The 17,426-nt window shown below is 36.1% G+C and overlaps 1 protein-coding gene across 1 annotated transcript in view; it reads right to left on the minus strand.

Annotated features, from left to right (window-relative positions):
* Positions 1 to 17,426, minus strand: part of LOC150101406 (1-phosphatidylinositol 4,5-bisphosphate phosphodiesterase-like) — a 675,244-nt gene that overhangs the window by 238,032 nt on the left and 419,786 nt on the right. The window contains exon 18 of the mRNA XM_090400793.1: positions 8,984 to 9,068. Coding sequence (XP_090256919.1) covers positions 8,984 to 9,068 — 85 coding nt within the window. The remainder of the gene's footprint in view (positions 1 to 8,983; positions 9,069 to 17,426) is intronic.

The following is a 17,426-nucleotide window of genomic DNA, read 5'->3' on the forward strand; positions in this document are numbered from 1 at the left end:
GCAATACTGAGAAGGATGCTGATCTGCGGAGATAAAAGAGTTATCATACCATTGTATAAGACCCTGATCAGACCACACTTAGACTACTGTTCTCAAATTTGGCCCCCAGGATTTGAAGTGTATAAATTATCTGTGAAAATGGTGAAGAAGCAGATAATAAAAATGGTTTCAGGACTGTACAATGTTAGTTATGAGGATCGGCTGAGGGAATGTGGACTGCAGAGTTTGGTAGATAGAAGGACAGGGGATATGACTGAGACTTTTAAACTGTTCAGAGGTAGTTACAGGGTTGACACTGGAGAGTTCTTTCGCTTGTTGGAACAGCAGGAAGGAGCGATGTCAAGGGACCTGGAAGTTGCAAAAGGAAGCTGTGAGCAAGAGGGTGAGAAGTGGTTTCTTTGCATGGAGGGTGGAATGCATTGCCTGATAGAGTGGTGAGAGTAAGAATGGTCAATGAGTTCAAGTAGTGGTATGATAGACTGTGTTTCCTAGGAAGGACCTCCCATGATGAGTCTTTTGACTCCATGGAGGCCATAATAATAATAATAATAATAATTTAGTTCCTACTTTTTCCCCTATCAAAAGACTCTCCTCTTCGTTACCATCAATGAAAGATACCCCCCCCCCCGACACCTCCCTGGTGTTTACCAAGTTTAATGTGAGTGCCTCCACTTTTACTTTGGAGAAACAGGACATTCTTTTGAAAAACGACTACAAGAGCAGAAATCCTATATTGACAATAAACCTGAACTATCAGGACTTACTCAGCTTGAAGTGGACAGTGACCACGATATCCTATGGTCCAATACTTGCCTTTTAAATGGGTGCAGGGTTAGGTTTGAGTGGTTATTTAAAGAGCATGCTCAAAGACTTCTATACCACCCAAATTTAAATCAGAATGACTGTCTCTCTATTGCTAAGATTTGATCGAGTCCCATCCTCATAAATGGCAAGTAATAGTGTTTCTTCCCCATTCTAATTATTATTATTATTATTGTTTGAGCATCTCCATGGAGTCCAAAGACTCGTTGTGGGAGATCCAAACTATCTACATAATCTATCATACCTCTCCTTCAACCCATTAACAGGCAAAGTGCTAACAAATGACTCTAGTAACTCCTTCCATTCATTCATAATTCTCCATGTGAAAAATATAGTTCTCATGCTCCTACAAACCACACTTTTACTTAACTTCCAGGGATGATCTCTTGTTCTGCTTCCCCCCCCCCCATCCCTCTAGCCAAGTGCTGAAACATTTCCCCTGCATGAATCCTATAAAATCTTTAAGTAATTTTTATTATTATTATTATTATTATTTGTCACCTCCAGGAGGTCCAAAGACTCATCGAGGGAGGGCACCTATTCTACATGATAACTAATATTTAAGGAATTGACAGCGTATACTGAAAATATAGATTAAATAAACTTTAATATACACTTTCCGATATTTCGGCGAACGTCACGTTGCCATCTTCTTGGGAACTTACTAAAAAGACACGTGCACACAAGTACTAATAACAGCAAATGAGACTGAAGCTAGCGTTTTCCTAAAGTCCTGATGGTGCCCCCTGGCAGGCTATATTGGTAGTTCTTGACCTTTGGGCTGAAGTTCTTCTGATAAAAGTTTCCCAAATTTGGGGCAGTTTCATGCATCCAAATTTGTTGAGGTTTGGCATGTTCCTAAGGGCCGAGGCTGATTCCATGAATAGTCTTTCATACTTGAACTTGCTGCGGTGTATTACTGTGGCTTTCTTCCATCTTATTCTGTGGCGGGTATCCAGAGTAGCCAGAGTAGGCGGGTAGCCTGTGTTCTCAATAAAGCAAAACCTCCAAAATCCAACATATCCACTAATGAATACAAGGCACTACAGGAATTGAAGAGAAACAAAAAAATAGTGATCACCAAAGCGGATAAGGGGAACGCCACTGTGATACTCAATCTTAAAGACTACACAGGTAAGCTCAAGGCTTTATTATTAGATCGTTCCACTTACCTCCCCATTGATTACAATCCTACCAACTCACAAATTAGAAAACTCCATAGGCTCCTTAAGAAGGTCACTTCTTGGCCTGTGGAGATTACCAACAGACTAAAACCCTACAACTCTAGACCCTCCCGCATATATGGGCTCCCAAAAATACACAAAGAAAATGTGCCATTACGTCCCATAGTGGATGGCATTGATTCCCCCACTTACAAACTAGCTAAGCATTTAGCCAAAGCGCTCTCACACTATACTGGCAATACACCATCACACATAAAAAACTCAGCCCACTTCAAAACCAGTATAGAAAACATTACACTCCAACATAATGACATAATGGTCAGTTTTGATGTCTCCTCCCGATTCACGAATGTCCCCCTCAAAGAAACCTTAGAGCTAATCCAAGCTAAATTTCCTCCCGATATTTCAGCACTATTTCAGTTTACAATGAACTCAGGCTATTTCGTTTGGCAGGAAAAATTCTACAAACAGATAGAGGGGACAGCCATGGGTTCACCACTTTCCCCACCCTTGGCCAACTTCTTCATGGAGATGTTTGAAGAGAAAGCCTTAAACTCAGCCCCACAAAAACCTACCATATGGCTTCGATACGTTGATGATGTTTTCGCTATTTGGCCACATGGCCCGGATTCACTCCTCTCCTTCCTAACACACTTGAACAACCAACACCCTAGAATCAAATTCACCCTGGAAAAAGAGGAAAACAATAACCTCCCCTTCCTAGACACACTAGTCACCCGCCAACCTGATGGAACCTTGGTTTTCTCAGTTTATAGAAAACCCACCCATACAGGCAGATACATTCACCAACAATCCCACCACCCCCCCTCACAACAATATGGAGTTATTAAAACATTATTCAACAGGGCAAAAATAATCTGTTCTAATGATCAAGCCCTAACCACTGAACTAAATCACATCCGTGACACTTTCTCAGCCAACGGCTACCCCCTCCAAAAAATACTTAACCCAGTTATCCACAACCCACCACCCCCTCCCCTTCACAAAAAAGATAACTCTAAATCCATCACTATTCCCTACATCAGAGGCACCTCGGAAAAAATCAATAAAATCTTAAAAAAACATTACTTGACCACTTGTTACAAACCATACAGAAAACTGGCATCCCTTATCCGCTCCACCAAAGACCAACCACTTCCCTTAGACCTACTTGGTGTATACCAGGTCCCTTGCAGCTGTAAACTGTCCTACTTTGGCCAAACAGGCAGGACAGCAAATATCAGAATCTCAGAACACAAGGATTACATCCGATTTCACGGGTACAGCCACTCTGGGCTTGCAGACCACGCTCTGGATACCCGCTACAGAATAAGATGGAAGAAAGCCACAGTAATACACCGCAGCAAGTTCAAGTATGAAAGACTATTCATGGAATCAGCCTCGGCCCTTAGGAACATGCCAAACCTCAACAAATTTGGATGCATGAAACTGCCCCAAATTTGGGAAACTTTTATCAGAAGAACTTCAGCCCAAAGGCCAAGAACTACCAATATAGCCCGCCAGGGGGCACCATCAGGACTTTAGGAAAACGCTAGCTTCAGTCTCATTTGCTGTTATTAGTACTTGTGTGCACGTGTCTTTTTAGTAAGTTCCCAAGAAGATGGCAACGTGACGTTCGCCGAAATATCGGAAAGTGTATATTAAAGTTTATTTAATCTATATTTCCAGTATATGCTGTCAATTCCTTAAATATTAGTTATCATGTCTAACCAGCGTATAAGCCTCTCAACAAGAACACCTATTCTACAACTCTCCACCACTCAATCCACCAACTACTACTACTTTCTTCATCTCCACTAACAGCATCTACCGCCGACCACCACCACTAGTATTTTCAAAGAGCACAAACATCCATGCCCACAGTGGGATTCAACCCGCAGCCTTTTGGCTAGAGAGTGGATACGCTAACCACTCGGCCAACTAAAAATAAGTTAAATGTTTCTATCATATTCCTTGCTTTTTGCCTATCAAATTCTGCAGTCCACATACCCTCAATATATATATAACTTTATTGGGAATGTTCCACAGATCATTCACCATTTTGATGGTGACCTTTGAATTCTCTCCACCACTTCCTCATTCAAAGAAACTCAGGAGACCAGACCTCAGAACAGTAATCCATATGTGAATGTATCAAGGCCTTATAAAGAGAAATAACAACTTCCTTATCTCTACTTGTCAGTGTGTTCTTAAATAGCCAAGTAATCTTATGAGATACCTTAGCAACCTTAGAAATATGTCCTTTAAACCTCAACTCTCTCTCTCTACCACCATCCCTAAAATCCCTAGCTTCATCTATTTCCTGTCCCATCAATGTGGTACACAGCTTATAATCTGTTTATCCTAAAATGCGTAACTTTACATTTCTCTACATTCAACTGATACCATTATCTTTTGCATTGCAATTGTTACTGCAATTTGCAATGTGACAGACTATTTAAATCATCCTGCAAGCTCTCCATGGTACCTTGCCTAACTATTACTCTACCTAATTTTGCATCATGAGCAAGCAACTGATTGAATATTTTCTTTCATGTTATTTCCTATATTATTTATGTTCAAATGAAACAGTAATAGTCCTAGCACTGAACCTTTCAGCACACCACTAGACACCAGCTTTTGTCTGGATTCTGCTCCTCTATATACTACTTTCTGATATATATCCAGCAGCCACCTTCTACTTCTTATTATTATTATGATTTGACACCTCCAGGGAGTCCAAAGACTCATCGAGGGAGAGTGTGCCAACAGCATCGAACGATTGGTCCCCTTCCAACTACTAACCGCGCTCAAACTTACTTAACTGAGCCATTAGTAGCAGAGGCTCTACCAATCGACCAATCCACATAATCAATTTGATATCCATCCCTGTTTGTTCTAATTTGCGTAACAGAGTTCCATGTCAAATGCCTTTGCAAAATCCAGCAGAATCATCATGTAGCTATTACATTTATCCAACTCAACTGTCACTCTATTAAACATTTAGTAAATTATTACTAAGGGATGACCAACCCTTCACAAAGCCATGTTGTCCCCTCATAGAGTCTCATATTCTTATCCACCCATTCATGAATTCTTTTTTTGACCAATTTTTCCAGTACTTTTACCACCACTCCTGAGATACTGATTGGTCTATAATGTGTTACTGCAGCCTTAGAACCTCTCTTATGCAAGGAATTTCTTATTTTAATTATTATGATATTTCTTTTATTTTTATTATTTTTTTAAATTTGAAATTTTAATTTGACAGAATACTGTGTCATTTCATTATTTAATTAAATTTAAATTGATTTCAAATCACTCAATTTTAAATTTGGGATTAATTGCAATCATATTTTATTGCAACCACTTAGGTGGTATCCAGAAAGTGGTTCAGCTCTTTAAACATTCAGGTTAGCATTCTTTGTTGTAGCTTCCATCATCCATCAGTGGTCCTAACAGGCACTTAATCGCCCATGACCTTCCATCTATTTTTGGACTTCAGAACCGCAACTCAAAGATGAGATGGTTAGTCCTATGCCTCTCGGGGTATCCTACTATGTCTGTAGATGTGTGTTCATTGGGCCGCTTTGCCTGTTCTGGGGAATGAAAAACCCGAGTTTCCAGGTGAAAAAACTCCCTACCTCCATATGAGACCTGCCAACTCACCTTTCATTGAAAGAGATAAAGATAATTAAGATAAAGCTTCTTCACATCACTGATGGGAATCGAACCCATGGTCTTTCCGACCAAAGGGGCTTCATCTATATTGACTGTGCTACAGAGGCTTTTGTTGTAGCTTCACCTTGTGATTATGCTGATGCTGAACAATTTTGTTCCTCTTGTTTCTGATACTTTTAGCAACTGGGTATCCAAACATTTCATTTCTTTATGTATAAAATGTTTCACTGATACCACTTAATTACATTTGATTTCTTCACATCCTCCTTGAGCCATTCCTCTCTCTCTCATTATCCATCCCAGTAGTACCATCTTCAAACACAACTGTTTCCCTCACATACATACCAGGCCGTCCCATTCATTTCTTGTCTAATCACACATTTACTTCCTCTTTGGGCAATGACCTTTCTCATGCTGTGCTCCCCTGTCATTTCCTTGTCTGCTTTGCACACTTGTTTGCTCATTCTCTACACTGATGCTATTCACTTTCCTTACTTTTCTGCTCTTCCACATCACATTTTTACTTTCTCAGATCCATTATCTGAACTCATTACTTTCCCTTCCTGCAGTAGCCTCTAGATTACTCACACACATTTACAAACTGCACTCCTTTCTCTATATATATATTTCTACTAACATATTCATAATCCTTGCTCTCTGCCTCATCACCTATGCAACACACTGACTACCTTTACTATCACACTATTATCTTTTATTTTCTCAACAACCTTTTGATATTCAGTCTTACATTCTCTTTGTTTCCTATCAAGTCATTCGTTCGTACTATCATTATTTACCGACTTTTTTGCTGATTTACTTATTATATCCAATGCCTCATTCATTCTATTTTACATCTTGGAAAACAAACCTTGTGCATCTTCTTGTTCACTGCACAACTAATAATTGAATATGATGACATCAAGAGTCTTTCTTTACCTCCTTTATTCAGACATCATTAACTCTAGGTCGTCTTCACTCTTCCATACATATTTACAGTCTTTTCAATTTCACTCTGCAACCACTTCATCTCTTGTGTCAATTTTTTGCTATCATCCACTCTTACTATCTGACCATCAGTCATGCATGCATTTTCACCAACAGCTCCGCTTGTCATCTTACTGTTAACTTTATTTTCTTTTTTGCACTGTCATTCTTGTACACTTTCTTATAGTCAGTCACATTTATTATTTGCACTCTTTTCTTCACTATTAGTTTCACATAATTTCTTACAATGCCATGTTTCCTATTCTGATTCAAACAAGTCTTGCCGTCTATTTCCTGCATACCCACATTCATCCCTTTCTCTTATTCAGACTCTTCATATAAACATCCCCAACATCTCTCCATGCATGCATGTTATACTCACGGCACTGTATCCATTCCCGAAAAATTCACAATATTCTTCTTCTTCTTTTTTTTTTTTTTTTAACTTTTCACTGACCTACATAATGATCACCATTTTGTTCTAAAGCATCAAATAATACTGTATAAAGACAAATACTGCATTCCAATCACAAATATCATACAGCAACACTCAATCTACAATATCATTCCACAAAAATATAAAATTAACTTATCTTGCCACAGTGCACATGACTATCATTGTTTTACATTCACCACCTAGTGACTGGCATATCACATCAATATATCATTACTCTGATGCCAAAGAATATTAAACTGAGAGTGACTTGAGCATTCTGCAGGAAAGAAGACTTGGATAAGGTTGTGGTTGTGAGGACTGGTTGGATTAGTCTGAATTTGTCAGGAGAACTGGTTAAGAAGAGATTACTGAGTATTATGTTGGGCAGGTGGGCAATTTGTGAAAGACTGGTACCAACAGTGAATATCTCAGAATCTCTGCCAGCTTAATTGGTGGAATTAGAAAAGGGAATCTATTCTGACATGAACATTGAAGACCACAAGAAATACAGTCCATTCCCCAAACAGTGATGTTTGGGGAATGGACTGTAGGTGACCTAGATGCTGAGACAGACAGAAAGTAGAAAAAGATCAGATGGTTTTCAGAATATGGAATGATACAGGCAGCAAATAAACATACCTGAATGGGACAAGAAAATTTTTAGCCACAGCAGACTGTGAAGAAGGTATTCAAGGTTGGCCATCCTTAGGTATGGAATCTCAGATGTCATAAATGCACATGTTTCACCACTTACAGACATCTAATTAGATGTCTGTAAGTGGTGGTACACATTGTTTAAATTAGTACTGAAACCAAATATGCCAATGTTTCACCCATGGATCAAAAGTTAGTGAGTTAGGAGAGTTGAGGGGTAGACAGTTGAGGTTGAACCTTCTAGTTAAGGTTCATTTAGGAATAACATTACAGATCAAGTCTAATTAGATGTCTGTAAGTGGTGGTACACATTGTTTAAATTAGTACTGAAACCAAATATGCCAATTAGTGAAGTGGACAAGATTTTTTTTTAGAGGGGATTTTGTTGATTTTTGTTGTTTTTTGATTTGGGTTAGGATTTCTTTATTTCTTTATTTTTCCCCTATCTATCAACTGGATGACAGGCAGGATAGGTTGACAGATCGATAAGAGGTGGGGGGGTAGGAAGCATAATAGACACATATATGCTACTTAAAATATTTTACAGGATTGATTTTAGGGTTTGTTTCTATTTTTTTTAATTTTTTTTCCCCTCATCTATTAACTGGTCAACAGGTAGGAGAGATTGACAGATCGCTAAGAGGTGTGTGTGTGTGTGTGTGTGTGTGTGTGTGAGGGTGAAGCATGATAGAAACATATATAAAGAGGATAAAAACAAGGTTAACAAAGGCATAATTCAAATTTTTTTCCCCTGAAGAATAGTGAATAAGTGGAATAGGTTGTCAGAATCATTCATGAGTACTCTGTTGGTGAATGAGATGAAAGAGAAGTATGACAGAATTTATTCTTCATAATAAAGAAGAATGATCATTCTTGTATAGCAGAACAAGGACATTGCTATCAAATTCAGTTTCTCCTATTTCAGTCACCAGGAATAAGAAACCAATAACAACAGATTCCAAATGATAACTGGAACAAATTTCATGATGAATACTTTCTGATGCAAGGATAGCAACATTTGAAATTAACATCAGCATGTCAATTTCAAATATAGTTAATTTCAAATTGTAAAATCAATTTGCCAGAATGTTAACACCACAACAGTAATAATAAAACAATGATGTGATTCTTACTGTCAAATGAAGAAACTAAAGGAGAAATTATAAAGGAATTTTGTTTCATGATAATAATATGACATAAAATTCACTAATATAAAGGATACTTGACAAATTCAATAGCCTGTGATTTTAAATAACCGAGCGCAGTATTTTCAGCAAATGAGGACATATTAAAGTGTAGATTTTTCTCTAGATAAAAGAAAATAATAAATCATATAGTTTTTTTTTCTAGATAAGGGAAGATAATAAATCATGTATTTCAAAATTAGTAATCTGTTTCCCATAGATGTTATTCATGTTATCAAGAGATAAATACAAAGTTGTAAGATTTTTAATGCCAAATATTATTTTAATAAACTTTATTAAAGTATCAACTTTATCAGCAATATGCGACCAAGAAAATATTAAAAAAGTTGTATTATTTAGGAAAAAAATTTCCTAAAAAGGCAATTTTTTTTAGTTTCATTTTTTAGAAAAGTTTAGAAAAGCTTGTATTACATATCTGTCACATGCTATATACAGTAATCTGCCAATTATCTGATTACACTGTAAAATCAATTTACCAGTCAGATAATTGATAGGCTGGTTAACACATTTGCTGCCAACCATGAGTATACTCATAGTTGGTAAACCAGCTACACAAGCCAGCTACGAGTATACTCGTATGATGCTTACCACTGGCAAAGAGATTACTGTATTGACCTTGAAGAAGTGAAAATGCTTGGCTTGTGGAGCTAGCATCAAAACTGTGTATTCTCATAGATAGTATATGCTCTGCACAAGCCAACTACGAGTATACTCGTATGACACTTACCACCGGCAACGAGATTACCATACTGACCTTGAAGAAGTGAAATTGCTTGGCGTATGGGAACAGACTATGCCGAAGTAGCGTGGCAGCGAACATGTTAAATGAAGGTACTGTACATGAAGTCAGTTCAGATTTCTAACCAATTTGAATATTTATTAATTGAGAATTCAGATATTTGAAGATCAGATAATTAAGTGAGATTACTGTATAATGTATTCAATATCAAGTTAAAAATTGTTTACATCAATCAAACTATTAGATTCACAGATTACCAAATGCTCTGATGAATACAGATTTATCATTTTATTATAACTGATCTGAAATGTCTATCAGACAAACAACTCATTGGTGATAATTATAGATTTTATATCAGTATATGAGAGATATACTGACAATTATAGCTTTAATAACACACACATTATGATATATTAAATTGAGCTGAATGCAACTATTTTTTCTTTCCTACATGTGTGTGTTATTAAAGATGAAATGAGTTTTCATATGTTATACCTTCATATAGCATCTGAAAACTCATTTATTTGCTTCTTATCCCATAGTTTTCTTCAAATAATGATACTGCATTTGACCCCATTCACTAGCTAAGTTAACCAAATATATAACTAGACAATGTTTTCCTGCTTGGTACAATGTATATATTATAATTGACAAGAAATTAGATTCTTGTTTTAATCCTATATTCAAATATAAGCATGAAGTTGCAACTAGTCTACTTATATACAGCAGCTGTTAACTTTTCACAAGTTGAATGAGCATTCCATAATGGGAAGGATTGCTATCAAGAGTAGTTCTGATCTTTATTGTGGTCTCATCAGTGGAAGCCAGATTCAAAATACTAAAGTAAAATTAATGAATAAGTCATATATTTTCCATATACAAGTAGAAATAAAGGTGATTTCCTTTCTTATTAAATTCTCTGAATGAGCTATAGTTGTGGAAAAAATTCTCACTTGATTACAATGTACATATCTGATAGGTATCAACAAGTTGTGTATGGGGGAGCAATATCCAGGAAAAGGAAAGTTACTAGTGGTGTGCATCAGGGTTCTGTTTTAAGGCCATTGCTGTTTAATTTGTATATTAATGATATTGGTGAAGATTTAGAAGGAGATATTCAGTTGTTTGCAGATGATGCAAAGTTGGGACGAACCATGAAGAGTAGAGAAGATGTTGTGGCCTTACAAGAAGACTTGAATAAATTGAGTGAATGAGCACAGGAATGGGGATGTGAGTTCAATGTTGCAAAATGTAAGGTTTTAAAATTTGGAAAATAAAGATGGGATGCAGAATTTATGCTTGGTGAGAATATATTGTTGGAGGTAGAGGAAATAAGAGATCTGGGGCTGATAGTGGATAAGGATCTGAAATTTAGGGGACACATACCAAAATTGTGAAGACAACACAAAGGCTTCCGGGAATGATGCAGAGGACATTGACATGTAGAAGTAGGGAGGTTCTTGTTCCGTTGTATAAGGCTTTGATTAGGCCGTACATGGACTATTGTGCCCAGATTTGGTCACATGATTTTCAGAAGCATGAAGAGATGTTGGAGAGTTTCCTAGGCAACTGACTGAGGTAGTTTCTAACCTCTGGAATGTCGAGTATGAGGAGAGATTGAGAAGATGAAACCTGCAGAGTCTGGTGGACAGGAGGAGATGGAGGAGGGGAGATATGCTAGAGACCTACCAGTTATTAAGTGGTCATTATAAGATCAATGCTGGAGAGGTTCTACAGAAAATACTGGGAGATCAGGGGAGAACCAGAGGTCATCCCTGGAACTGTATAAGGAGGGTGTGAGTAGTGGAGTGAGAAGCAGGTTTTTTTCATGCAGAGTTGTGAATGATTGGAATGCCTTGCTTGAGAGTATGTGTCTGCAGAGAATTTGAGTGTGTTTAAAGTATGATGAGCTGTGTGTGTTTGATAAAAGGACCTCCTAGATGGGTCTTTGACTTCATGGGGTCTTGGGTAATAACGATAATAATAATAATAATATTATTATTATTATTATTATTATTATTATTATAGAGAGGGCACTGTATAGGCATACGAATGGCCTTACGGCGATAGAATGGCCTTAAAACTATAAAAAACAGGAGCAGTGATGCTCCTGTTTTTTATAGTTTTAAAGTGGTTCTAACTCCAATTTTAATTTAAAAGTCTCATAAAGTAATTCTACTTGTCATGATAAAGACAGCGATATATAATTCACCGAAATTGGCCAAGTAGAATCCAAATTTTGAGCACTCGTTGGTGACCATATCCAACATGGTCACCAACGAGCAAAGAACAAAGGACGTCGCCATCTTTAAAAAAATCGGATTCAAAGGAAGAAAGGTGAGTCATGAAGTGCAACAAGTACCTGAAGGATTTATCGTCCGACAGAAATCATATAATCTGCAGGAAATGCCTTAAGAATATTCACTTTACATGTTCAGGAATTTCAGAAACAACATGGCAACACAAATCCAATGCAAAATGAGATGAATGGAAGTCCCTATACTGCAGAGAGAACAAAGAAACGGCGCTACCCACGCTGCAACCGATTACACAGGAGGCAGAATCAGACGATGAACTGAACAGACAAAAAAATACAGGTGAGTCTTATAATTTGAATTCCATAAATTTATTACTAGAAAAAGATTTAGCGAATATAAAAGCCAGCTTAGTAGATCTTGTCCAAGAACTCTTTGATAAACAGAACGAACAAATAACAAGAAAAATGAGTGAATATGAGGATTTTGTTAAATATAATAATTCAACAGTCAAAGTTTTGCAAATGGTAAAAGAAATTAAAATCAGCATTACCGTACTAAATGGCAAGCAATACAAACTGATGAAAGAGACATCCGAATTCTGTCAAGAACCTAATTCCCTAAAACTACAATATGAACTTTTAAATCAGCAACAACATAAAGAAGATCTTGTCATAAAAGGTCTTCCTGAAACTGCATCCATAGAAAATCTCAGAGACGTAGTTTAAAGTTAGGCCATGCAATTGACATCCCCTACAGCATAATGACATTCAGATCATAAATCGGATTCCCAGGAAGAACAAGAAACAAGGCTTCCACGACCCGCACCAGTCACATAGTTCGTCTGACAAGCAATTCCACAAGAGACAATCTCATAAAAGCGAGCAGACAGAAAAAAAACAGCTGCTAAGGACTTAAACATATCGTGAGACAAGACACCAATCTTTCTACCTCAGTATTTAATGCCATTCAATCAGAATCTGTTGTACCAAGCAAGAAAAGCAAAAACAGAAAAAAAATTATCAATTTTTATGGATCAGAGACAGCAAGATATTCTTGAGAAAGTCACAAACATCAAAGTCAAGCTTTTTATAACTTAAAAATTATAAAATTCTTGCACGAACTCAATTGCTGGTTTTCATGCTAAGAAATATGCTCAATCGAATACCTAATGATAATTGGTGACATAAACATAAATATTCCAAATGAAAACCAGAACAACACTGTACAATACCTACACACACTATCCATGTATAACCTAATACCAACAATACATCATGTACTAGAGAAGAAATATTCGGAAATACTATCACTGCTTCGGGCCTAGATCATATAAACATCCGCGCACCACCAAACAGTTACGTTGCAGCAGTCATAAAGTGTAAAGTAGCAGACCATTACTTCATGGCTCCAAACCTGCACACTAAGACAATATCCATGTAATGCTTCACATATGAAAAGCAACACAAAACAATAATAGACAAAGAAATAATCAACCTAGAAATAAGAAAAACCGACTAGGTACACATGGCATCACCAGATATCCTGTACAACAACATTAAATTCACACTGCAGGAAATATATAAGAAAGCTATAAAGAAAGCCAGAATTCGTTCAAGAACAACCCAAAATCCTTGGATAATACAAAACTTAATCCTAGAAATACACAGAAAGGACGCTCTATGAAAACAATTAAAGCGATATCCAAATAATGCAGCTTTACAAACCAAATATAAGATAACAAGGAATCACCTTACAACACAAATAGGAAATGCAAAAAGAAACTACTACAGAGACAAATTAACCTAAAAAACAACATGAAACAAACCTGGCATCTGATCAATGAGATGCTAGATTGTGCTCCCAATACTACCACCTCTGAAACCATGAAACGCAGCTTCATGAAAGATGCAAAATCTATCCAACAACTAGCAAATGACTTTAACCAATACTTTTCAGACTCCATCCAAGAACTGCACAGAAATATTCCTCCAATCACGAAACGTGACCCTCCACTTGCACCACAATCAAAACAGACATTATGGTTCCCAACCATAAAAGAAGTAGAACTTCTCTCTGTAATACATCAAATCAAACCAAACAAAGGCCCAAGAATTGATGGTATAAGACCTAAGGAATCAAGCAACATACAATTAGCTTAGGCCCAATCCCTAAAATTAATAAATAAAATATTTACAACAGGATAGATACTAAGTATGTTAAAGACTGCCATAATCACACCCATATAAAAACATGGAAAAAGAAATTTAATCAGCAATTACAGCAATTACCCATAGCAACACTACCAATTATCAATCAAATTATGGAGCAGATCGTGCTACAGAAACTCATAGCATATACAGAGAACTTTCATATTATCCCCAAAACACAATATGGTTTTCAGAAAAATAAGGGAACAACATCTCTCTTGGAAGACTTTACGGACATAATTAATACCACCGTAGACAAAAACAAAATTGCCATGGTAGTCTTTATCGATTTGACTAAAGCATCTGACACACTCACACATCAAACCTTATTAGAAAAGCTGAGACATGTTGGAATAGATGGGTCTCTGCACAGGTGGTTTACAAACTACCTTCAAAATAGAAAGCATATCACACGTATTGGGTCAAACCAAAGTAGAGAGCTACCAGTTACCTCTGGAGTGCCACAGGGAGCTGTACTCTCCCCAACTCTATTCAACATTTATATGCACGATATTAATCAGCTACCTCTCAAAGGCAAGATCTTCCAATACGCAGACGATACAGCTATAGCATCCATCCATAATAATGCAAGCATAGCCCAAACAAATATACAGCATGACATAAATCTGCTCACAGACTGGCTCACCAAAAACTCCATACACCTAAACTCAGATAAGACAAAATTAATGATGTTCAGAAATCCACTGACTTGACCAGTTGATAACAAATATATAACCATTCAACATCCACTCTCCAACATAAAAAAAACACACAGACAGTAAAACCACTACAATCACTCAGTTTGAAACAACACAATAGCTTGGAATTTACTTTGATGGAGATATGAACTAGAATAGCCACATAAATCATCTACAAAACAAACTCCGAACAATAACTGGCAAACTCTACAGGTTAAAAGACATAGTTTCCACATGCCTAAAAACACTAATACAAAGCACTATGCCAAAATCTACTAAGAACGTTATAACAATGAAGGCTTTCAGTGCACCCTACAAACTAAATAGATTAATGTCGTTACAATACAAAATGATAAAACTGATCTTTTGGGAACAAAGAGACAATATGGACTTAATATACACTGCAATGTCAGAACATAAAATACTGACAGCAAAACACTCATGTCACTATGCAGTTTTGCTAAAACATTACTTCGAAGACAACTACAGGACAGTCGGAAATACATACCATATAACACTAGTAGCAAGACTTATACGTTGGTTAGACATAACTGGTAATTAGTTTACGGAATTAACAATGCATATAAGTATATTAATTAAAGGTAACTTTAATGAATAACTTCTATATTTCTGCAATGTCACATTGCCGAAATATAGAAGATGGCAATGTGACATTGCCGAAATATAGAAGTTATTCATTAAAGTTACCTTTAATTAATATACTTATATGCGTTGTTAATTCCGTAAACTAATTACCAGTTATACCATATAACAAGACCTCAGACAACTAATTATATCACATATAAATACAATAATCACTACAGGAAGGCCACATGAAGCTTCTACATCCCAGACGTGCTAAATAAATTACATTTTGAATACAGGAACCTTACAAACTACAATAGCCTGAAAAGAGCCTTAAGGACATACTATGAACAAGAAACACACGAACTTAATGAAACAGAATATATTAGTTCAGGCTTTCCAGTTCAGTGACACGTCAAGAAATTCCGAATTATTGTGTATGTGTGTGAATTTCTCAACCTACAGCTGTAGTGAAAATCAGACGTATCACACATCAGCCTACTTCCCAACACAGCAAAAAACCAATAAATAATAACTAACCGGTATCATCCTCAGATAAGCTTAATAAATAAGCTCCGAGGATGAAAGCTGAGAAATTACATCTCAACCAAGATCAACAAAAAAATCAAAAAAAATCCATATATTACATTTAAGTGCAGTAATTGCAGCACTTAAGTACATTAATGAAAATTGTAAATATATATAACTTGTTGTTAAATGTATAAATGCTGTAAAAAAAGCAATATTATTCAACACAGAAACAATAAATTACCAACTACAGTAACTATTATTAATACATTATACAGAAAGAAAAAAAGAGAAAAATCTGTATGAATTTCAGTTACAAAAAAAAAAAAAAAAAAAAAAAAAAAAAAAAAAAAAAAAAACTGTTGTAATATATGTAATCACAATATATAATCATACTTTTAATAATCTTTACATATGATGCATACGTTATCAATGTATACATCATATATAATGAAATGTATGTTCGTATATGTAATCATAATATTAATGAAAAAAAAAAGTTACTTAAGTATAAAGAGCTAATAAGCTTCATTTCGGCAATGAAAACATTACTTAAATTAAGGGGATATTAAATCCCACATAGTTTTAAAACCGAATAAGAAACTCAAAGATTGGAATCAGAGAGTTTCTTGCTGAATATAGTAAACTATAAAGTATTGGCGAACACTTAGCGTGAGAAACTCTCTGATTCCAATCTTTGAGTTTCTTATTCGGTTTTAAAACTATGTGGGATTTAATATCCCCTTAATTTAAGAAAAAAAAAGTATTATTGTATGCAATTTATATGAGAAATAATAAAATGTTAAAAAAAAAAATCCTAAGACTCCATGAAGTCAAAGACTCATCTAGGAGGTCACGTTTATCATACACACAGCTCATCATACTGTGCATTCAACACATTCACATTCTCTGCAGACACCACACTCTCAGGGAATGCATTCCAATCATTCACAACTCTCCATGCTTCAATCATTCACAACTCTCCATGCAAAAAGCAATTCACAACTCTCCATGCTTCAATCATTCACAACTCTCCATGCAAAAAGCATGGAGAGTTGTGAATGATTGGAATGCATTCCCTGAGAGTGTGGTGTCTGCAGAGAATGTGAATGTGTTGAATGCACAGCATGATGAGCTGTGTGTATGATAAAAGTGACCTCCTAGATGAGTCTTTGACTTCATGGAGTCTTGGGATTTTTTTTTTTTAACATTTTATTATTTCTCAGATAAATTACATAAATTTATACATACAATAATACTTTTTTTTTCATTAAAATTATGATTACATATTTAAATTACATGTGATACTTACATATGATACGAACATAGATTTCATTACCTTTGCTCACATACTCCTTCCAGGGATCACCTCTCGATCTCTCCCCACATCTCCAACCAATTAATGAAAAACTCTCCAACAGTGATCCTATAACAACTCCTTACTA

This window comes from Typopeltis vanoorti, chromosome 11, assembly GCF_054136105.1.
Source record: "Typopeltis vanoorti isolate ZY-2024b chromosome 11, IOZ_Tvanoo_1.0, whole genome shotgun sequence".
Classification (NCBI taxonomy): Eukaryota; Metazoa; Arthropoda; class Arachnida; order Uropygi; family Thelyphonidae; genus Typopeltis; species Typopeltis vanoorti.